The 23,970-nt window shown below is 46.0% G+C and overlaps 1 protein-coding gene across 2 annotated transcripts; it reads left to right on the top strand.

Moving 5' to 3' along the window:
- The first annotated feature begins 2,618 nt into the window (after positions 1-2,618).
- On the top strand, positions 2,619-19,625 carry LOC110494837 (5-aminolevulinate synthase, non-specific, mitochondrial). Of its 2 annotated transcripts, XM_021570161.3 has the most exons (11): positions 2,619-2,961; positions 6,522-6,747; positions 7,024-7,206; positions 7,682-7,807; positions 8,667-8,886; positions 9,357-9,541; positions 9,704-9,883; positions 10,353-10,517; positions 11,106-11,374; positions 12,816-12,978; positions 13,353-13,752. In XM_021570161.3, exons 2-11 carry the CDS (start codon positions 6,543-6,545, stop codon positions 13,511-13,513), a joined length of 1,857 nt encoding a protein of 618 aa, XP_021425836.3. In that variant the 5' UTR covers positions 2,619-2,961; positions 6,522-6,542; the 3' UTR covers positions 13,514-13,752. The 2 variants fall into 2 exon arrangements, with proteins under 2 accessions (XP_021425836.3, XP_090062638.1); XM_090206512.1 differs by lacking the exons at positions 10,353-10,517; positions 11,106-11,374; positions 12,816-12,978; positions 13,353-13,752 and adding an exon at positions 19,319-19,625 and having other exon boundaries at positions 2,774-2,961.
- Positions 19,626-23,970: the final 4,345 nt, after the last annotated feature.

Raw genomic sequence — 23,970 nt, 5'->3', positions numbered from 1 at the left:
CAGTTTTTCAATGGGATCTATCCCATAGGGGGAGCCTGGGCAACTGAAATGCCTGACCTTTTTCAACAGTCTGACTGTGAACATCTGTACGAAAACCAAATGAAGGGAGACATAAATATGATTTAAAACAACTGTTGATGCAATATGGGGGAAAACAATGGGTGGAGGGGATTAATCATAAACCCAAATTGAGAACCTTTTGTTTGTTCTTATACAGGGAAGAGCCCTGTATTAGATCCAGGAAATGGTGGGGGCAGGAAGGGAAAATACCTGTATAAGATCCAGGAAAAGGTGGGGGGCAGGAAGGGAAAAGGGAAGAGCCCTGTATAAGATCCAGGAAATGGTGGGGGCAGGAAGGGAAAAGAGAAGAGCCCTGTATAAGATCCAGGAAAAGGTGGGGGGCAGGAAGGGAAAAGGGAAGGGAAAAGGGAAGAGCCCTGTATAAGATCCAGGAAAAGTGGGGGGCAGGAAGGGAAAATGGAAGAGCCCTGTATAAGATACAGGAAAAGGTGGGGGGCAGGAAGGGAAAAGAGAAGAGCCCTGTATAAGATCCAGGTAAAGGTGGGGGGCAGGAAGGGAAAAGGGAAGAGCCCTGTATAAGATCCAGGAAATGGTGGGGGCAGGAAGGGAAAAGACCTGTATAAGATCCAGGAAATGGTGGGGGCAGGAAGGGAAAAGACCTGTATAAGATCCAGGAAATGGTGGGGGCAGGAAGGGAAAAAGGAAGAGACCTGTATAAGATCCAGGAAATGGTGGGGGCAGGAAGGGAAAATACCTGTATAAGATCCAGGAAATGGTGGGGATAGGAAGGGAAAAGACCTGTATAAGATCCAGGAAATGGTGGGGGCAGGAAGGGAAAGGAAGAGACCTGTATAAGATCCAGGAAATGGTGGGGGCAGGAAGGGAAAAGACCTGTATAAGATCCAGGAAATGGTGGGGGCAGGAAGGGAAAAGGGAAGAGACCTGTATAAGATCCAGGAAATGGTGGGGGCAGGAAGGGAAAAGGAAGAGACCTGTATAAGATCCAGGAAATGGTGGGGGCAGGAAGGGAAAAGACCTGTATAAGATCCAGGAAAAGGTGGGGGGCAGGAAGGTCCTCAGGCTGAGAGAGAAGGGAGGAAAGTGTAATCACAAGGCTGAGACTGAGACACACAAGGCTCAACAGTACATTGAAATTGGTGGTGAAACATCCGACTGAGAGGTGTGATCATTGTCAGGAGAAGATGAAGACAGTGGAACATGTTCTATTTCAGTGCCAGAAATATGTGAGAGAAAAGGGAACGATTGTTATTAGATTTGAGGTGTAATGGAGTTGTAGAGACAAGATTAAGCGAACTACTGGGGAAATCTTCAGTGGATGTTACGAGATTATTGGGTAGGATTTATACCGTCCCTGTCTCTGGTCCACACTCCAGGCCAGTTGGTGGTGGTAATGCACCTTAAAGTTGGTTGCCAACTGCCATAAAGAAGAAGTGGCAGCTGTAAGTGGTGGTCTTGTCATTAATTCCATCTGTAAGTAGTTGATCTGAGCGTATTGCTTTTGAATATTTCACACAAATATAATGGCTGTAAACACAAATACAGTGCCTTGCGAAAGTATTCGACCCCCTTGAACTTTGCGACCTTTTGCCACATTTCAGGCTTCAAACATAAAGATATAAAACTGTATTTTTTTGTGAAGAATCAACAACAAGTGGGACACAATCATGAAGTGGAACGACATTTATTGGATATTTCAAACTTTTTTAACAAATCAAAAACTGAAAAATTGGGCGTGCAAAATGATTCAACAAAAAAACAGCTCTGCTGACTGCAGGGGTTGTCCCAGGGGGCATTTAAACATTCTTCACATTCAACACACAAGTTCTCTGCAACCTTCAAATTACAGACATCATTTACAGAACATTGTTGAACGGAAAGACGCTTCACTTAATCCAGAATGTCATTCGCTTTGATTTGATTTGATTTGATCAAGTTGAAATAAGGACGTGACGCAGTGTTGCTATATTGCAGCTCTGACACTAAAGGGAGCACTCACACAACAAATCATAGTCAAGCTTTTTGTTTCAGCACTTCCACATCTTCAGTAACACAGTTGACGGTCTCTGAATCTTACCAACAATGGAAGGTCAAAAGTGTGTGTATTCAATTCAATTTAAACTGTATTACCAAATACAGCATATGACCATTCTCTTTCAATAAAGTTATTGTATTTCCCAAGACAACAATTACAAAAAAACTAAATTACAAACTCTAAATGCAAACTTCATAAATTAATGTTTAGCTACATGTAGGCTAATTGTTTATAGAAAAAGATGACAAGAGGATATGAGTGAGTCATACATGTTGATTTTTAAATAATGGAACATTATCTGAGGGCAAGGGGGACTGCGGTTTCCATATTGTTTTAAAAAAATCATGAAAACTGAAATGAGCTTTTTGGTCATAATTTAAGGTTAGCTTTGTGGTTTAAGGGTAGGTTTACAATCACATTTGGGATGGCAGGTAGCGTTGGGGCAGGTTAGAGCGTTGGGCCAGTAACCGAAAGGTTGTCGGATCAAATCCCTTTGCTGACAAGGTAAAACATTTAAAAAGGCAGTTAGTTAACCTACTGTTCCCCGGTTGGCCGTCATTGTAAATAAGAATTTGTTCTTAACTGACTTGCCTAGTTAAATGAAGGTTACGTTTGAAACCCTTTGTGGCTGTGGTAACTAGTGACGGTAGCCAGGACTATCTGGGATGGGTGCTATGACGTACACACTCATCTTCTCGCGATACTTAATCGTCGCAGTAGATTTTATAAGCCGGTTGCGTATCCCGGTCCTGTCGTTCGTCCTCAGTGTAGGATAACGAAGCATTATCGTAATATATTTACACTGAAACAGCGTTAAGATCTTGCCACGGTATATTTTAATTTCTTTATTCATTCGTGAGAGGGTGACCCGAAACACACTGAGCGAGGTAAGCAAACGAAAACAAGCCATTCGTCTTTAATTTATCCGGTATGCTAGTTAGTGGGGTTAACCTTGCATGGCTACCCGGAATCTTTGCTCCGGTCAAATGGTAACCTTACATCACGCTCACGGATGTACGTTTTTTTTATCCACAAGGAAGTATGTAGCGAATGAATGTATAGAGCAGCGGAATAATTCAGTTCCAGCGGTCATGTAAGGGCTAACCGGGGCCGATGATTAGGTTGTCCGTGTTATCCGGGATTCTTCGGACGACCATAACCCTTCCGGACCATGCTTAGCTTGCTAGTTCATTTAGCTAATGCGAAAATATATTTTAATAATCTTTTATTATTTTATAATGTAAAAACCAATATTTTTGCTAATGTGATTCATTGGGTAACATGCTGACTGGACCGGGCGTGTGCGTCCATCGCGCTCGTGTTGTATTTTGTCTCCACACCAGACGCGATCAGGACACGCAGGTGTATCAAAACCAACTCTGAACCAACTCTTCATTTGGGCGGACAGGTCGAAAACTATTACACGAGTATGGTCATTTAGCTAGCTACGCGGACGCTCTTTGAAGTGTGGGTGCAGTGATTAAATAACATGTAAATGTATTTTGTAACGCAAAATAAAACGGTGTGGTCAGCTTGCGAGTTATGACATCTAAAATGTAAGTGTAACTACTTAACCCGGTAGATATTAAATGTTTCTCTCGACTTGATTTACAACTAACTGCTGGTATTTTAGGCTCACTTAATTTGGCATGTCAGATTACACCGCAATGTAATTTAACTGTATTCTAAATACGTTTTAAATTATATGGACTGGAAGGCAGGACGAACTCATTTTCACTTTTTCACTCGTTAAAATCAAACTAAATCAGCACGTTTTTTGGCTCAGTCGATAGTTTAGACTTACAAAATAAATCAATAAAATCTGCAATATGTAACTTCTTGGGCGACCAGGCGAAATTCACATAGATCATTATCATTGAGTCTAAGAAGTGGTAGATGTGTTCTGTGTGCTATTTCTATTCTTTCTGTTTCGTTGGTCTCTTACATTAGGTTTTGTACACCAGCTGAAAATACAATATTTTTTGAGTGTAAAGATATTATTTTCAATTACATGTGTCACACTTGTTCATATTACTTTTATTTTGCTAAATTAGTACTTTAAAAACAAGGGTTTTATCAACTAGATTCAAACAAATTATACACCTGTCCAACAAGTCAGTTTGTCAAATTTCTGCCCTGCTAGAGCTGCCCCGGGTCAACTGTAAGTGCTGTTATTGTGAAGTGGCATTGACAAGCATCAATAATGGCACAACCACAAAGGACACGCAAGCTCACGCAATGGGAGTGCCGAGTGCTGAAGCGTGTAAAAGTCTGTCCTTGGTTGCAACACTTATTTGAATGACTGCAAGCCAGGCCTAATTGCCCAACATCTGTGCCTTACCTCACTAATGCTCTAGTTCCATTCAGCTATAAATGTTCCAACATCTAGTGGAAAGCCTTCCCAGAAGAGTGGAGGCTGTTATAGCAGCAGTGTTCCAACATCTAGTAGAAAGCCTTCCCTGAAGAATGGATGCTGTTATAGCAGCAAAGGGGAGACCAACTCCATATTAATGTGTATAGTTTTGGAATGAGATGTTTGACAAGCAAGTGTCCACATGCTTTGGGTCATGGTGTGTGTGCAACGATTTTAGAGTTTTTTATTTCTTATAAGGAAATCGGTCAATTGAAATAAGTAATTTAGGATGTTAACAAATTTGTTCAATTAATCACATCGATAGTGTATGGAAATCACTGAAACTGGGACAATTCAGCTACATGAGCCCTTTGCGCTCCACTAAAAGACTAACCACAATAAACTTATATAACTTAATATTCCCCCCCCCCCCACAAACCTAAACGGTTCAGGAATTCAAAAACCAGCGACTTTTCTGTCACTAGTACTGACTGGCTCAACGCTCTGACCCTTCAGGCTACCTGTTGGACAGTGTTTACGGTAGACGGCCGACACGAACAATGAAACAACACTTTTTTATTTTTGACTGGATAGCTTCATCTCCACAGAAAGTTCTACATAGACAGGGATTGGATCTCATTTGAGTGCTGACTTGACTGTCAAATACGTGTATTCGTTTGTGGGCAGCTCTTTTTTTTTTAAAGAGGGCGCCATAAATGTCCTTAGCCGTTTGAGTCTGACATGGACAGGTGTTTCCTGTGACGGACGGGCGTGTATAAATAAAATCAACAGTACCAAATAACAGATGTTAAGCTTACTTTGATATTGACAATCTGAGGTACAAATTGTGTAATTTCACTCGCTTGTATGAGGTGAAAATGAGAGCTTGTCCTAAGGTAGAAATGCAAACTGTCCCGATTACATTAGGGGAAATTATCGCTAAAATTTCATACGGTAAAATAATTCAACATGTCCATTTTGGATGCTGGTATATGTTACACAATCCCAATTTGAAAAATGAGTAAAGATGTAATTAACTGGTTAAAATATCTCAAACACAATTTAGCTGGAGGCTGTTTACAGAGCTTCATTAGTGTCTGTGAGCTACCTGAATATTTACCGTCCCTACTGGAACACGGTCCTAGACGAGACTGCTTTTTCAAGGTTTCCTTCTCCCTCCTTCCAACTGTACCAACAGTGTTTCCAAGAAAGGGAGGCTGTCTAGGAAAACGTGGGCTGCATTCCAAACACATAAAAGCCACACCCGCAAATTAGGTGGCCACTTCTGATGACATTTGATGAGTACACACTTGCAGGGCGAGGAAGGGAGGAATTGTAAATGGACCGCCCTTGTCTGGAAATTCGTCACTCGTTTGTCCCGCAATGATTGTGTTTTCAGCCACCGGTAGTTTGTGGGTTTATTTGCGCTAAAGTCACTTGTGATTGCATGTCTACTTACATTAAATATATAATTATTAATATACACCTACTGTATGATAGCTAGAAAATAAATTGGTTAATGTTAGCCTGCCTAGCTGGAACTTCTAAAGAAATACATTTTTTTTTTATTAGCCAAAAGCTAACCAAACAAAAACATTACTTTCTATGAGAGTTGATGTGTTTGTGCATTAGTAGCACAATTTCTAATTTATTTACATTTTTTACTTGTAAAGTCTGATTCAATGGAGATTAAAGCCCCAACGGTATGTTTAATTTGGTTCTGACACCGATACATCTGCTGATACTGTTTTACAGCGGGGAAATTAGTGTCCACCCTGAATTCTCATAAATTGCAATCCAGAAGAGTAACTGTCCAGTAAGCTTCAATTGTTGATTTCATAGCTTGTGACAAGGACATTATGAGACTGGCCACGAGTGTTCAGATCACCATGACATTATGAGACTGGCCACTAGTGTTCAGATCACCATGACATTCCCCTTTTCATCCTATTTATTGAGTATCCGTTATCGGCCGATAAAATGCATAGCGTTAAAAGGCCAATATCTGCTGATACACGGGTGAATGGCTATATCGGTTGGGCTCTAAAAGAAATGTCGTCAATCCTAATCGGCACCTTTTTGTTTCCCCTCAAGGCTTTGACAATCACTGTAAGGATGGAGACTTTAATTCGCCGCTGCCCGTTCCTGTCCCGCGTGCCCCAGACCTTCCTCCAGCAGGCCCGGAAATCCCTGGTGGTCTATGCCCAGAAATGTCCTGTGATGATGAACCTGGCCTCCAAGCCTCTGGCCCGCTCTCTCTGCTCCTCCTCAGCTAGCTTCCAGAAGGCTGAGGACACCGTGACTTCAGCCCAGACACCAGGTGAGGGGCGTGGATATCAATCTAACACTGAACCTTGCTGGGTTGTGTAGAGGCAGGAGTTTTCATGGTGGTCAGATCACACGATCAGGGAAAACTCTTGCCCGGGAGGGACATGGGTTTTTGTCTTCTGTGGCGTTACAACAGTCTATAGGAGTACAGTTACATCATGGCAAACTCTTGATTCCAATAACCAACTCGTAAAAAGCTGTAATTATTTAAATCCGCTGTGTGTTGCTCTTCATCTCCTTACCCTAGTGTCTTTTGTTCTTTTTTTAGGAGCCAATGGGGGCACTACCACCAAGTTGCCTCAGAGCCACCCCATGCCCCCCTCTGGCCAGGCCTCGGGGGCCTCCAAGTGCCCCTTCCTGGCGGCTGAGATGGGCCAGAACAGCGGTGTGGTGCGCCAGGCCAGCCTCCAGCTGCAGGAGGATGTGCAGGAGGTCCGCACCATCCAGAAAGGTAAACAAGGGGTTAAACCACCTGGAGTCATATTCCCTTTTGCTACTAATACAGATGGATCATAGGCTTTAATACAGGCTAAGGCTACTTTATTATTCAGAGGTACAGGACAGTCCTAATAACCTTTAATACGGGGGGGGGAGACACCAACTCCATATTAAAGCCTTCCCTGGAGGCTGTTGTAGCACCAAGGGAGGGGGGGACCAACTCCATATTAAAGCCTTCCCAGGAGACTGGAGGCTGTTGTAGCACCAAAAGGGAGGGGGGGGGGGGGGACGACGACACAACTCTATGTTAATGCTCATGATTTTAGAATGAGATGTCTGACTAGCATAGACTTTTGGACGGTGTCCACATACTTTTGGTCATGTAGGGTACATCTATGGTCTAGCCATGACCTGTCTGTCAGATCCAGCCCATAGCAATATTAAACTTTGTCTTTATTCAGTCATCGCTAATCACGGTGTTTCTCCAGATGTGAGCCCAGCCCAGGTCCTGGCCAGCTCTTCTGGTGCGGTCAACACCTCCGATCTGATGAAGAAGCTGCTGAAGCAACGTCCAACCAGGATGTCCCAACTGCTGCAGGAGAACATGCCCAGCTGTGAGTCACCAAGATCAGACCGTTCAAACTGTTATTGTCCCCGTAGGGAAGTTAATTGTGCAGCCTGAAGCATATAAGGCTGTTTTTCGTAGAATTTGTATTGCGTGTCCTGAAGAAAATAATTGGTTAATGTGTATGGTTCCTTTTCAAACGACCTGTTAACCATTCTTGTCAGCATTAGTCTTTTTTTTTTATATCGCCTCGCTCGTCCCAAGTGGCGTTACACTTTGAACGGGGTTGCGATCGCTGTCATGGCGATGTGACATTGCGTTCATTTTTTCACGTTCACCAAGTCAGCAGCTCACCATAGATGTAATCATTACCATTAATGTGTTTTCCATTTATGGTCATTTAAAAAAAAAGTTTGCAATGGTTGAACAAAATGTTTAGATTTGTTCTAGTTATTATGAGCCTGTTGGCTTAAAACAAACCACATCTTTGTCTCTGAAAAGGTGCTTTTAGTTGCCTGGCTTGCTAGATTGACATAAATCCTAAATACATTTTAAAGATTGACTTTTTGTAATGTTTTGATTTTGGACCAGGCTGATGACATGTTAATACGGACTGCTGTTTTTGTGTTCATACTTTTTCATAATGACTATATGTTCATCTAATTAGAGCCAAAGCTGGGAAGTTAAAAGGGGAGGCATTATACTGAGGGGTTGGCAGGACTTTTAAATTACCCCAATCATGGCCAGGTTGGTTGGCGGAAATGAAACCAGAGCCTTTGTCGTCGGCCATACCTTGCAGATATAAAGTTGACGGGATACTTGAGTTGTTTCGAAATGTTCCATTTTTTTTTACTAAAACAGGAAACTATCTTTTACCTTGTAATCATGTTTCCTTCCTCTCCCTGCAGTCTCTAACTTCCGCTACGATGAGTTCTTTGAGAGGAAGATTGAGGAGAAGAAGAGTGACCACACGTACCGAGTCTTTAAGACGGTTAACCGGCGAGCCACGGACTTCCCCATGGGTGACGACTACACCGATTCCCTTAGCGACAGGAGAGACGTATCTGTGTGGTGCTCCAACGACTACCTGGGCATGAGCAGACACCCGCGGGTCGTCAACTCCATCACGTAAGTAGCCGGACAACTGGCTAGTTGGATGAATCGATAAATGAGGTGAACAGACCGGTGGTTTGATGGGTTGTGTTTAGTACAACACACAGTAGGAAAACCCATTTGAAACACACAAATTGCATTTTTCTTTCCCCCAGATTAGTAGTTGGCATTCATTTCATTCAATTATAGAACGTTTCATTTTTTTTTCTCATGCTACCTACTGAACACAACCATGGAAACAACCAGAAGCTTAATTGATCCCTGAGGGGAGATGACAGAACAGACGGTGTTTCACTGTTCCCCCTGAGGACCAATCAAATATCTCTTGGGTTATATGTAGATACCCTCAAAGGGGCGGTCTGTTAATGACTCCGTGAAGGTGTGAGCTTGTTAATTGGCTTGTTTACCTGACTGGTGGTGTTGCCAGACGTCGGGGTGATCATGGTTCCGGGGCAGCTGTTGACTTTACGCTATGTTGTTTCCAGGGAGACGTTGCATAAGCACGGCAGTGGGGCTGGAGGAACCAGGAACATCTCTGGGACCAGTAAGTTCCACGTGGAACTGGAACAGGAACTAGCAGACCTCCACAGGAAGGACGCTGCGCTCCTTTTCACTTCCTGCTTCGTAGCCAATGACTCCACCTTGTTCACCCTGGCCAAGATGATGCCAGGTAACCCCATTACTCACCTGCTCTTACACCATAAACTGTACTTCCAAATAACAATGGGCTAGTTAATGTTTTTTGTGTCGCCCAGGTGTGCAGAGTTTGTACATTTGCGCGTTAATCTGGGTCATGGTACCGAACAGCCTGTTTATTCTCCTCTCTCTCCAGGCTGTGAGATCTACTCTGATGCAGGGAATCACGCCTCCATGATCCAAGGCATCCGGAACAGTGGAGCCAAGAAGTTCATCTTCCGTCACAATGACCCCGACCACTTGAGAGAGCTGCTGCTGAAATCAGACCCCTCCTCTCCAAAGATCGTAGCCTTCGAGACAGTCCACTCCATGGATGGTGAGTGTAGTTCTTGTAATGCGTCCCAAAGGGTACCCTATTCCCTATATAGTGCCCTACTTCTGCCCCCATAGGTCTCTGGACCTGACCAAACATAGGAATGGGTTATGTAGATCTCTTTCTAATTGAAAGCAAGTCTAAGAAGTGGTAGACCTGTTTTATGTGCACTATTCTATGCTTCCTGTAAACATTTATTTTTAATCTATTGTTCACCAGCTGAAAATACAATATTTTTGTATATTTGTGTATTTTTTGCTATATATATATATATATATTTTTTTAAAGTACCTCTAAAATAGGTTCCAAAATGAACACTGCCCTATGTATATAATGTTCTATACTTTCCAACCTCTATGGAACAGATTATATGATATTTATCGTTTGTTTCTTAAAGGTGCGTTGTGTCCTACTGTAATCTTGTTTAAAATGCCTCCTGTTGAAATATAATACTGTGTATCTTGTCTTAAAGGGGCGGTGTGTCCTCTGGATGAGTTGTGTGACGTGGCCCATGCGTTTGGAGCCATCACGTTTGTTGACGAGGTCCATGCGGTGGGGCTGTACGGCGCTAGGGGAGGAGGTATCGGGGACCGAGACGGCATCATGCACAAGATGGACATCATCTCTGGAACACTGGGTCAGTACTCAAATAACAAGCAAAATGGCCCCAGGGAATTATGTTTAAGTCAAGTCCATTGACTTGGCTTTACAAATCAGGGATGTGATTTGTCCTGAAAAATGAGGAATTCCTGCTTTATCCTCCATTCAGTTCTAGTTGAAAACTGCCCCGTCTCCTAGACAACTTCCAGATTTGTCTGTGTTCCATTCACATCGCTGAACCAGTCTTTGTTTATCTGAAACCCTGAGACGAAGCAGATGTCTGGGCTCGAATACAGGTGGTTGAGGTTGTTGCTTAACACTCCTTGGGGCACTAGAGAAACAGGAACTAGGATCTGTTCACGACCTGTTGCTAGGAGACCACGGTGCTTCTTAAATTTCCTCTAAGCCTGGGGACTGCTGAGACCAATCATAACACACACTGGGACAATCTGGAGAGGTGCTTTGTCTGTTGGAATAGAAGTAAGTCAAGATGACCAGACAGAACAGCTGGTGAACACCACGCTGGGGGCTTTCTAAAGGACTAGAAAGTCTCCTTTAACGCCCCCCAAAATAGTGTTTAATTCGTTATTTTGTCCTAATTAGTGTTATTGCTATTTTCTTCCAGGCAAGGCGTTTGGCTGTGTTGGAGGTTACATCGCCAGTACCGCCGCCCTGGTGGACACGGTGCGTAGTTACGCTGCAGGCTTCATATTCACCACGTCTCTGCCCCCCATGCTGCTGGCGGGCGCCCGCGAGTCCATCCAGACCCTTAAAGGGGAGGAGGGCCGCGCCCTCCGGAGGAAACACCAGCGCAACGTCAAGCTGCTGAGACAGATGCTCATGGACTCTGGACTGCCCGTCGTCCACTGTCCCTCTCACATCATCCCTGTCAGGGTGAGAATCACTACATCTTAAGGGTTCAGCACTATAGCGTCAATGACATTTTAAAGGCAATGTTTCCGCTTTCATTGAGACTGCACTCACGGTAAACTCTGCTTATGTCAGCTCAATCAGAAATTATGGTAGTAGGTGCCTTTGAACAGGGGTATGGTAGTAGGCGCCTTTGAACCGGGTATGGTAGTAGGTGCCTTTGAACAGGGGTATGGTAGTAGGTACCTTTGAACAGGGGTATGGGTAGTAGGTGCCTTTTGAACGGGGGTATGGTAGTAGGTGTCTTTGAACGGGGTATGGTAGTAGGTACCTTTGAACCGGGTATGGTAGTAGGTGCCTTTGAACCGGGTATGGTAGTAGGTGCCTTTGAACAGGGGTATGGTAGTAGGCGCCTTTGAACCGGGTATGGTAGTAGGTGCCTTTGAACAGGGGTATGGTAGTAGGTACCTTTGAACAGGGGTATGGGTAGTAGGTGCCTTTGAACGGGGGTATGGTAGTAGGTGTCTTTGAACGGGGTATGGTAGTAGGTACCTTTGAACCGGGTATGGTAGTAGGTGCCTTTGAACCGGGTATGGTAGTAGGTGCCTTTGAACCGGGTATGGTAGTAGGTGCCTTTGAACCGGGTATGGTAGTAGGTGCCTTTGAACCGGGTATGGTAGTAGGTGCCCTGGTTTGTGTAGAGAACTGTACCGTTGCTGGGGCACAACTCAATATTCAAAAGGTGTTCTTAATGTTTTGTCCACTCAGTCTACCGGACCGGCAGGATGCTGCACATTACATGATCTATAGCCCAGGGTTATCCCCGACTAGAGCCCAGGGTTATCCCCGACTAGAGCCCAGGGTTATCCCCGACTAGAGCCCAGGGTTATCCCCGACTAGAGCCCAGGGTTATCCCCGACTAGAGCCCAGGGTTATCCCCGACTAGAGCCCAGGGTTATCCCCGACTAGAGCCCAGGGTTATCCCCGACTAGAGCCCAGGGTTATCCCCGACTAGAGCCCAGGGTTATCCCCGACTGGAGCCCAGGGTTATCCCCGACTGGAGCCCAGGGTTATCCCCGACTGGAGCCCAGGGTTATCCCCGACTGGAGCCCAGGGTTATCCCCGACTGGAGCCCAGGGTTATCCCCGACTGGAGCCCAGGGTTATCCCCGACTGGAGCCCAGGGTTATCCCCGACTGTAGCCCAGGGTTATCCCCGACTGTAGCCCAGGGTTATCCCCGACTAGGACTCCTGGCCCTGCATATTCTCACACCTAGAGAGCATAGTGTTCTCCATCAGCCTTGTCACTGTTTATTGACAACCTCAGCGTTACGACACTTTGACCTAAAACAACATTATTATTATTATTATTATTATTATTATTATTATTATTGTTGATAGACCTCAACATTGTCAATGTGGAAGTACTCAACGTGGTCTCACATGGATGGATTGATTTATTGCAGGTGTCCGACGCGGAGAAGAACACGGAGATCTCTGACATCATGATGAGTCGTTACAACATTTATGTCCAGGCCATCAACTATCCCACGGTCGCCAGGGGGGAGGAGCTTCTTCGCATCGCCCCCACGCCACACCACACCCCTCAGATGATGATGTACTTTGTCGGTAAGAGACATGTTCGGTCTAGCTGGCAAGTAAACAGGAAGTGACTGCGGTCAATGGTTTCTCAAATGTTGTTTTTGCTGTGAACCTCTAGTCGTGTTCAGTACTAGGCATAAAACTGAAGAATGTTTTTTTTTTGGGGGGGGGGTCAATGGATTAACTCCCACTTTTAACATCATGTTTATCCAGATATACAACTAAACTATACTTCTGTGGCTGGACAAATAATATTTGTTTGATCCCGTGAAGACCCCGGTAGTAAAATATGAACTTGATGTTTTGTAAAACCCCTTGGTGGTTTTCAGTAGGCATGAAACCTACTGAAGTAGCCACGTACATCCTCCTTTAAAAACAATATTTGTCCCCCCCTCTTTCAGAGAAGTTGGTTCAGACGTGGAAGGAGTCCGGTCTACCTCTGAAGTCCCATTCTTCAGCAGGGTGTAACTTCTGCCGGCAGCCACTGCACTTTGAGCTGATGACTGAGGGAGAAGAGTCTTACTTCAGAGGCCTGACCCACCCCATCTCAGCTCACGCATGATGACACCTGGGACGACACGAAACCCCATTCCTCCGTCACCGTCACCTTTTTATTACCTTGCCAGTGCGCTACTTTTTCCACCACGGGGCTGTAGGGCTCTGGTCAAAAGTAGCACACTAGCAAGGGAAGAGGGTACCGTTTGTGACGTCATAGAATGTATATTTGTATTTTATAAGTGTCATAACTTATTGAGTGTTCCATGGGCACTAGATTGTCTAAATAAATATAACTTTAATGTTTTCCTGTCGTGTTATTGTCACGTTCACTTGGTCACATTTTTAAGGCTGTTTGGTTTGAACATGAAGTCCACCCCAATGAGGAGGCTATAACCAATAGTGTCCTATATACTTATTATTCATGATGGTTAACCAGCGTACCAGTCTTGGTACTTTTAGTGCCAACTCCAATGCATTGGTCAAAAGACTACTTTAGTGAGAAAATATGAATTGGACTGCCTGTCTAAATGCAGCCAATGAATGAAAAACTAATTGTTAGTCACATGCTTTAAACTGGTGTAGATTAACAGTGAAATGCTTACTTACGAGACCTTCCCAACAATGCAGAGAGAAAATAGAGAAATAATCAATTAAACCACGTAATAATACATACACATTGTGTAACAACTCTGCTATATGAAAGGGATAGCAGTACTGAGTTGGGTTCCTAGATCGAACAAAGCAGTTAACCTACTGTTCCTAGGCCATCATTGTAAATAAGAATTTGTTCTTAACTGACTAGCCTAGTTAAAGGTTAAATAAAAGGGTCAATGCAGATAGTCCCGGTAACTAGTAGTATTATGGCTGGGAGTAGAAACTGAGGTTCCTAGCAGAGTGAACCGTCTGACTTGGGAGAGTCTGACATTTGTTAGTCCTCTGACACCACCTGGTATAGTCATCACGGATGGCAGGGAACTCAGTCCCAGTGATGTTCTGGGTCATCCGCATTACGCTCTGTAGCGAAGCCAAGCCGTTGTCATACCAGGCGGTGATGCAGCCTGTCAAGATGCTCTCAATGGCGCAGAGGTAGGAAATGTTGGATCTGAGGGCCCTGCCAAGAGACGTTGTCTCCTCTTCACGGCTGTTGGTGTGGTTGGTGTTTCCTTGTCTATAAACTCGGTGTATTACAGACGTTGTCTCCTCTTCACGGCTGTTGGTGTGGTTGGTGTTTCCTTGTCTATAAACTCAGTGTATTACATACTTTGTCTCCTCTTCACAGCTGTTGGGGTGGTTGGTGTTTCCTTGTCCATAAACTCAGTGTATTACAGACGTTGTCACCTCTTCACAGCTGTTGGTGTGGTTGGTGTTTCCTTGTCTATAAACTCTGTGTATTACAGACGTTGTCACCTCTTCACAGCTGTTGGTGTGGTTGGTGTTTCCTTGTCCATAAACTCTGTGTATTACAGATGTTGTCACCCCTTGACAGCTGTTGGGGTGGTTAGTGTTTCCTTGTCCATAAACTCTGTGTATTACAGAGCCTTCCAAGTATTCACACGCCTGTTTCCATATTTTGATGTTACAGCCTAAATTTGAGATTTTGTGTCACTGATCTACACACAATAACCCATAATGTCAGTGTATTTATTTTTTATTTATAACAGAAAGCTGAAATGTCTTGTCAAGTATTCAACCCCTTTGTTATGAAAAGCCTAAATAAGTTCAGCAGTAAACATTTGCTTATCAAGTTTGATAAATGAACTCACTGTGTGTGCAATAATGGTGATTAAAATAATTATGTTAATGATTACCTCATCTCTGTACCGCATACATACAATTATCTGGAAGGTCCTTCAGTCGAGAAGTGAATTTCAAACAGAATGAACGACAAAGACAGTCAAAAGGAGACTGGGATGCTGACTGTCTAGGCAGAGTTGCAAAGAAAAAGCCATATCTCAGACTGGCCAATAAAAAGAAAAGATTAAGATGGGCAAAAGAACACAGACACTGGACAGAGGAACTCTGCCTAGAAGTCCAGCATCTCAGAGTCGCCTCTTCACTGTTGACGTTGAGACTGGTGTTTTGCGGGTACTATTTAATGAAGCTGCCAGTTGAGGACTTGTGATGCGTTTGTGTCTCAAACTTGACACCTTTTAATGCATTTGTCCTCTTGCTCAGTTGTGCACTGGGTTCTCCCACTCATCTTTTTTATTCTGGTTAGGGCCAGTTTGCTCTGTACTGTGAAGGAGTAGTACACAGCATTGTACCAGATCTTCAGTTTCTTGGCAATTTCTCGCATGCAATAGCCTTCATTTCTCAGAACAAGAATAGACTGACGAGTTTCAGAAGAAAGGTCTTTGTTTCTGTCCATTTTGAGCCTGTAATCGAACCCACAAATGCTGATGCTCCAGATACTCAACTAGTCTAAAAAAGGCCAGTTTTATTGCTTCTTTAATCAGAACAACTGTTTTCAGCTGTGCTAACATAATTGCAAAAGGGTTTTCTAATGATCAATTAGCATTTAAAAATGATCAACTTGGATTAGCTAACACAACGTGCCATTGGAACACAGGAGTGATGGATGCTGATAATGGGCCTCTGTTCGCCTATATAGACATTCCATTAAAAAAATCTGCTGTTTCCAGCTACAACAGTCATTTCTTTCAAAATCGTTCTTTCCAAAACAAGGACATTTCTAAGTGACCCCAAACTTTTGAACGGTGTGTATATATATGCACTGCTCCAAAAAATTAAGGGAACACTAAAATAACACATCCTAGATCTGAATGAATGAAATATTCTTATTAAATACTTTTTTCTTTACATAGTTGAATGTGCTGACAACAAAATCACACAAAAATTATCAATGGAAATCAAATTTATCAACCCATGGAGGTCTGGATTTGGAGTCACACTCAAAATTAAAGTGGAAAACCACACTACAGGCTGATCCAACTTTGATGTGATGTCCTTAAAACAAGTCCAAATGAGGCTCAGTAGTGTGTGTGGCCTCCACGTGCCGTATGACCTCCCTACAACGCCTGGGCATGCTCCTGATGAGGTGGCGGATGGTCTCCTGAGGGATCTCCTCCCAGACCTGGACTAAAGCATCCGCCAACTCCTGGACAGTCTGTGGTGCAACGTGGCGTTGGTGGATGGAGCGAGACATGATGTCCCAGATGTGCTCAATTGGATTCAGGTCTGGGGAACGTGCGGGCAATTCCTTCCTCTTGCAGGAACTGCTGACACACTCCAGCTACATGAGGTCTAGCATTGTCTTGCATTAGGAGGAACCCAGGGCCAACCGCACCAGCATATGGTCTCACAAGGGGTCTGAGGATCTCATCTCGGTACTTTATGGCAGTCAGGCTACCTCTGGCGAGCACATGGAGGGCTGTGCGGCCCCCCAAAGAAATGCCACCCCACACCATGACTGACCCACCGCCAAACCGGTCATGCGGGAGGATGTTGCAGGCAGCAGAACGTTCTCCACGGCGTCTCCAGACTCTGTCACGTCTATCACATGTGCTCAGTGTGATCCTGCTTTCATTTGTGAAGAGCACAGGGCGCCAGTGGCGAATTTGCCAATCTTGGTGTTCTCTAGCAAATGCCAAACGTCCTGCACGGTGTTGGGCTGTAAGCACAACCCCCACCTGTGGACGTCGGGCCCTCATACCACCCTCATGGAGTCTGTTTCTGACCGTTTGAGCAGACACATGCACATTTGTGGCCTGCTGGAGGTCATTTTGCAGGGCTCTGGCAGTGCTCCTCCTGCTCCTCCTTGCACAAAGGCTGAGGTCGCGGTCCTGCTGCTGGGTTGTTGCCCTCCTACGGCATCCTCCACATTTCCTGATGTACTGGCCTGTCTCCTGGTAGCGCCTCCATGCTCTGGACACTACGCTGACAGACACAGCAAACCTTCTCGCATTGATGTGACATCCTGGATGAGCTGCACTACCTGAGCCACTTGTGTGGGTTGTAGACTCCGTCTCATGCTACCACTAGAGTGAAAGCACCGCCAGCATTCAAAAGTGACCAAAACATCAGCCAGGAAGCATAGGAACTGAGAAGTGGTCTGTGGTCACCCCCTGCAGAACCACTCCTTTATTGGGGGTGTCTTGCTAATTGCCTATATTTTCCACCTGTTGCCTATTGTCAATCAGTGTTGCTTCTTAAGTGGACAGTTTGATTTCACAGAAGTGTGATTGACTTGGAGTTACATTGTGTTGTTTAAGTGTGCCCTTCATTTTTTTGAGCAGTCTATATATAAACTCAGCAAACTTAACATGTGTAAACATTTGTATGAACTTAAGATTCAACAGACATAAACTGAACAAGATCCACAGACATGTGACTAACAGAAATTGAATAATGTGTCACTGAGCAAAGGGGGGATCAACATCAAAAGTAACAGTCCATATCTGGTGTGGCCACCAGCTGCATTAAGTACTGCAGTGCATCTCCTCCTCATGGACTGCACCAGATTTGCCAGATCTTGCTATGAGATGTTACCCCACTCTTCCACCAAGGCACCTGCAAGTTCCCGGATATTTCTGAATGGCCCTAGCCCTCACCCTCCGATCCAACAGGTCCCAGACGTGCTCAATGGGATTGAGATCCGGGCTCTTCACTGGCCATGGTAGAACACTGACATTCCTGTCTTGCAGGAAATCACACTCAGAACGAGCAGTATGGCTTGTGGCATTGTCATGCTGGAGGGTCATGTCAGGATGAGCCTGCAGGAAGTGTACCACATGAGGGAGGAGGATGTCTTCCCTGTAATGCACCGCGTTGAGATTGCCTGCAGTGACAACAAGCTCAGTCCGATGATGCTGTGACACACCGCCCCAGACCATAATGGACCCTCCACCTCCAAATCGATCCCGCTCCAGAGTACAGGCTTTGGTGTAATGCTCATTCCTTTCGACGATAAACGTGAATCCGACCATCACCCCTGGTGAGACAAAACCGCGATTCATCAGTGAAGAGCACTTTTTGCCAGTCCTGTCTGGTCCAGCGACGGTGGGTTTGTGCCCATAGGCGACGTTGTTGCCAGTGATGTCTGGTGAGGACCTGCCTTACAACAGGCCTACAAGCCCTCAGTCCAGCCTCTCTCAGCCTATTGTGGACAGTCTGAGCACTGATGGAGGGATTGTGTGTTCCTGGTGTAACTCGGGCTGTTGTTGTTGCCATCCTGTACCTGTCCCGCAGGTGTGATGTTCAGATGTACCGATCCTGTGCAGGTGTTGTTACATGTGGTCTGCCACTGCGAGGCGTCTCACAGTACGGACATTGCAATTTATTGCCCTGGCCACATCTGCAGTCCTCATGCCTCCTTGCAGCATGCCTAATGCACATTCACGCAGATGAGCAGGGACCCTGGGCATCTTTCTTTTGGTGTTTTTCAGAGTCGGTAGAAAGGGCTCTTTAGTGTCCTAAGTTTTCATAACTGTGACCTTAATTGCCTACCGTCTGTTAGTTGTTAGTGTGTTAATGACCGTTCCACAGGTGCATGTTCATTAATTGTTTATGGTTCATTGAACAAGCATGGGAAACAGTGTTTAAACCCTTTACAATGAAGATCTGTGAAATTATTTGGGTTTTTACTAATTATCTCTGAAAGACAGAGTCCTGAAAAAGGGACGTTTCTTTTTTTGCTGAGTTTATATATTTCAAGACTAAAACTTTCCCTCAAATAGGTTCCAAAATTAACACTGCCCTGTTTAGATAATGTTGTTCTATACTTTCCAACCTCTATGGAACAGATTATATGATATTAATCGTTTGTTTCTTAAAGGTGCGTTGTGTCCTACTGTAATCTTGTTTAAAATGCCTCCTGTTGAAATATAATACTGTGTATCTTGTCTTAAAGGTGCGGTGTGTCCTCTGGATGAGTTGTGTGATGTGGCCCATGAGTTTGGAGCCATCATGTTTGTAGACGAGGTCCATGCGGTGGGGCTGTACGGCGCTAGGGGAGGAGGTATCGGGGACCGAGACGGCATCATGCACAAGATGGACATCATCTCTGGAACACTGGGTCAGTACTCAAATAACAAGCAAAATGGCCCCAGGGAATTATGTTTAAACCTTCAAGTCCATTGACTTGGCTTTACAAATCAGGGATGTGATTTGTCCTGAAAAATGAGGAATTCCTGCTTTATCCTCCATTCAGTTCTAGTTGAAAACTGCCCCGTCTCCTAGACAACTTCCAGATTTGTCTATGTTCCATTCACATCGCTGAACCAGTCTTTGTTGTTGCTTAACCCTCCTTGGGGCACTGGAGAAACAGGAACTAGGATCTGTTCACGACCTGTTGCTAGGAGACCACGGTGCTTCTTAAATTTCCTTTAAGCCTGGGGACTGCTGAGAGACCAATCATCACACACACTGGGACAATCTGGAGAGGTGCTTTGTCTGTTGGAATAGAAGCAAGTCAAGATGACCAGACAGAAGAGCTGGTGAACACCACGCTGGGGGCTTTCTAAAGGACTAGAAAGTGTCACGACCGTCATATAAATAATTGGACCAAGGCGCAGCGTGAGTAGAGTTCCACATTGTAATGTGGAAAAAACTTCCAAAACAACAAAGATATAATGATCGTGAAATACGTAATGCACATAGGCACTCATACATAACAATACCCGAGGGCTCTCTATAGTCAGGGCGTGACAGTACCCCCCCCCCTCCCCCCAAAGGTGCAGACTCCGACCACAAAACCTGAAACTAGATGGGGAGGGTTAGGGTGGGCAACTAGCGTCGGTGGCGGCTCCGATGCAGGACGTAGGACCCGCTCAGAACGCGGATCCGGCCGTGCCCGGGCTGGGCACCGTCGCAGAGGAAGGCTCCGGCCATGGAGCGGGACTGGACACCGTGCCTGGACTGGGCTCCGGCCATGGCACCGGTGCAGGAAGCTCCGGGCCGTGGACCATTATTGGAAGCTCCGGGCCGTGGACCGTCACTGGAGGTTCCGGGCTGTACACACACACTGGTGGATGAGGAGCCGGCACAGGTTGCACCGGACTGATGACACGCTCCTCAAATCAAATCAAATCGCCTGCGCTACAGCATACTCCATACTCTTAGCCAACATCTCTCTCCGACATCCCTCCTCAAACTGCTCCATCGACTCCCAGACGGTCTCTGGCTCTCCTCGGCTCGGCCCGACCACCCCTTGTGACCGTGGATCCCGGCGTTGTCGCTGTCCTCCTTTACTCCTCGGTGAATCCCGCCAAGGAAGGGTCTCGCATCCACCTAGTTTCTCTTCCCATGACCAACTCTCCTTCACCTCTTGGGCACGCTGCTTGGTCCTGTTTATGTGGGATAGTCTGTCACGACTGTCGTATGAATAATTGGACCGAGGCGCAGCCTGAGTAGAGTTCCACATTTTAATGAAGGTGAAACTTCCAAAACAACAAAGACGTAACGATCCTGAAACACGTAGCACACATAGGCACTAATACGCAACAATATCCCACATAGCAGGTGGGAAAAAAGACACACTAAGCATGATCCCCAATTAGAGGTCACGACATTCAGCTGTCTCTAATTGGGAACCATACACACACACACACCAAAATAGAAATACAATACCTAGAAACCCCCCCCAGTCACGACCCCCCCTGACCTAAAACACCATAGAGAACCCAGAGGGCTCTCTATGGTCGGGGCGTGACAGAAAGTCTCCTTTAACATCCAATAACGCCCCCCCCCCCCAAAAGAGTGTTTAATTCGTTATTTTGTCCTAATTAGTGTTATTGCTATTTTCTTCCAGGCAAGGCGTTTGGCTGTGTTGGAGGTTACATCGCCAGTACCGCCGCTCTGGTGGACACGGTGCGTAGTTACGCTGCAGGCTTCATATTCACCACGTCTCTGCCCCCCATGCTGCTGGCGGGCGCCTGTGAGTCCATCCAGACCCTTAAAGGGGAGGAGGGCCGCGCCCTCCGGAGGAAACACCAGCGAGTCCATCCAGACCCTTAAAGGGGAGGAAGGCCGCGCCCAGCGAACACCAGCGAGTCCATCCAGACCCTTACCGCATGCAGGCCTATACACTGAACAAGGAGAGACACAGCTCTGTCTCTGGGGAGTAGGCAATTACCAGGGCCTTATTCTGACAGTTTATAGCTGAAGAACAGGAGACACAGCCCTGACTCTGGGGCGTAGACAATTACCAAGGCCTTATTCTGACAGTATATAGCTGAAGAACAGGAGACACAGCCCTGGGGAGTAGGCAATTACCAAGGCCTTATTCTGACAGTATATAGCTGAAGAACAGGAGACACAGCCCTGGGGAGTAGGCAATTACCAATGCCTTATTCTGACAGTATATAGCTGAAGAACAGGAGACACAGCCCTGGGGAGTAGGCAATTACCAATGCCTTATTCTGACAGTATATAGCTGAAGAACAGGAGACACAGCCCTGGGGAGTAGGCAATTACCAAGGCCTTATTCTGACAGTATATAGCTGAAGAACAGGAGACACAGCCCTGGGGAGTAGGCAATTACCAAGGCCTTATTCTGACAGTATATAGCTGAAGAACAGGAGACACAGCAATTACCAAGGCCTTATTCTGACAGTATATAACTGAAGTACAGGAGACACAGCCCTGACTAGGTTTTCCACCATGTTCTATATTGGTGATACTGACCAAGAAGCCTGTTTCTAGGGAGAGAGTTTACTCAATGCTAATGAAGCCCAGAATATATGTAATTGACACAGACCTTCATTTAACTAGGCATGTCAGTTAAGAACAAATTCTTATTTACAATGACAGCCTACTGGGGAACAGTAGGGTAACTGCCTTGTTCAGGAGCAGAACAACAGATTTTTACCTTGTCAGCTCCGGGATTTGATCCAGCAACCTACCGGTTACTAGTCCAACGTGTTAACCACTGGGCCATCCTGCCAAGCCCTGATATATAAGATGACCCAGATTCAAAGTGAAAACATTGTGGGCCAGAATCAACACCTTTACACAACAGCAATATCACACCATAAAAAAACAGTTCTCAGGCTGAAATGTAGGGCAGCTTCTTAATGAACTGTGTATCAAAACACAGCCATTGGTGGAGTGTGTTCATAATAACAGAAATGCTGCCTGGCTTGGCAGCTCTGCTGTCTCTGAAAGGGATCCACTACCCGTCTGTCTGTCCTCCACGACCTGTCTCTCTGTCCTCCGCTACCTGTCTCTCTGTCCTCCACGACCTGTCTGTCTGTCCTCCATGACCTGTCTCTCTGTCCTCCACTACCTGTCTCTCTGTCCTCCGCTACCTGTCTCTCTGTCCTCCACGACCTGTCTCTCTGTCCTCCGCTACCTGTCTGTCTGTCCTCCACTACCTGTCTCTCTGTCCTCCGTTACCTGTCTCTCTGTCCTCCACTACCTGTCTCTCTGTCCTCCGCTACCTGTCTCTCTGTCCTCCGCTACCTGTCTCTCTGTCCTCCACGACCTGTCTGTCTGTCCTCCACGACCTGTCTGTCTGTCCTCCGCTACCTGTCTCTCTGTCCTCCGCTACCTGTCTCTCTGTCCTCCACGACTTGTCTGTCTGTCCTCCACGACCTGTCTGTCTGTCCTCCACTACCTGTCTCTCTGTCCTCCGCTACCTGTCTCTCTGTCCTCCACGACCTGTCTGTCTGTCCTCCACGACCTGTCTGTCTGTCCTCCGCTACCTGTCTCTCTGTCCTCCGCTACCTGTCTCTCTGTCCTCCACGACTTGTCTGTCTGTCCTCCACGACCTGTCTGTCTGTCCTCCACTACCTGTCTCTCTGTCCTCCGCTACCTGTCTCTCTGTCCTCCGCTACCTGTCTGTCTGTCCTCCGCTACCTGTCTGTCTGTCCTCCACTACCTGTCTCTCTGTCCTCCGCTACCTGTCTCTCTGTCCTCCACGACCTGTCTGTCTGTCCTCCACTACCTGTCTCTCTGTCCTCCGCTACCTGTCTCTCTGTCCTCCGCTACCTGTCTGTCTGTCCTCCACGACCTGTCTGTCTGTCCTCCACGACCTGTCTCTCTGTCCTCCGCTACCTGTCTCTCTGTCCTCCACGACCCGTCTGTCTGTCCTCCACTACCTGTCTCTCTGTCCTCCGCTACCTGTCTCTCTGTCCTCCACGACCTGTCTGTCTGTCCTCCACAACCTGTCTGTCTGTCCTCCGCTACCTGTCTCTCTGTCCTCCACTACCTGTCTCTCTGTCCTCCACGACTTGTCTGTCTGTCCTCCACGACCTGTCTGTCTGTCCTCCACGACCTGTCTGTCTGTCCTCCACGACCTGTCTGTCTGTCCTCCACTACCTGTCTCTCTGTCCTCCGCTACCTGTCTGTCTGTCCTCCACGACCTGTCTGTCTGTCCTCCACTACCTGTCTCTCTGTCCTCCGCTACCTGTCTCTCTGTCCTCTGCTACCTGTCTCTCTGTCCTCCGCTACCTGTCTGTCTGTCCTCCGCTACCTGTCTGTCTGTCCTCCACTACCTGTCTCTCTGTCCTCCGCTACCTGTCTCTCTGTCCTCCGCTACCTATATCTCTGTCCTCCACAACC

Source organism: Oncorhynchus mykiss, chromosome 17, assembly GCF_057628025.1.
Source record: "Oncorhynchus mykiss isolate SJ-2025 chromosome 17, ASM5762802v1, whole genome shotgun sequence".
NCBI lineage: Eukaryota > Metazoa > Chordata > Actinopteri > Salmoniformes > Salmonidae > Oncorhynchus > Oncorhynchus mykiss.
Note: the sequence above shows the minus strand (reverse complement) of the source record. Positions and strands in the feature narration are given on the sequence as shown.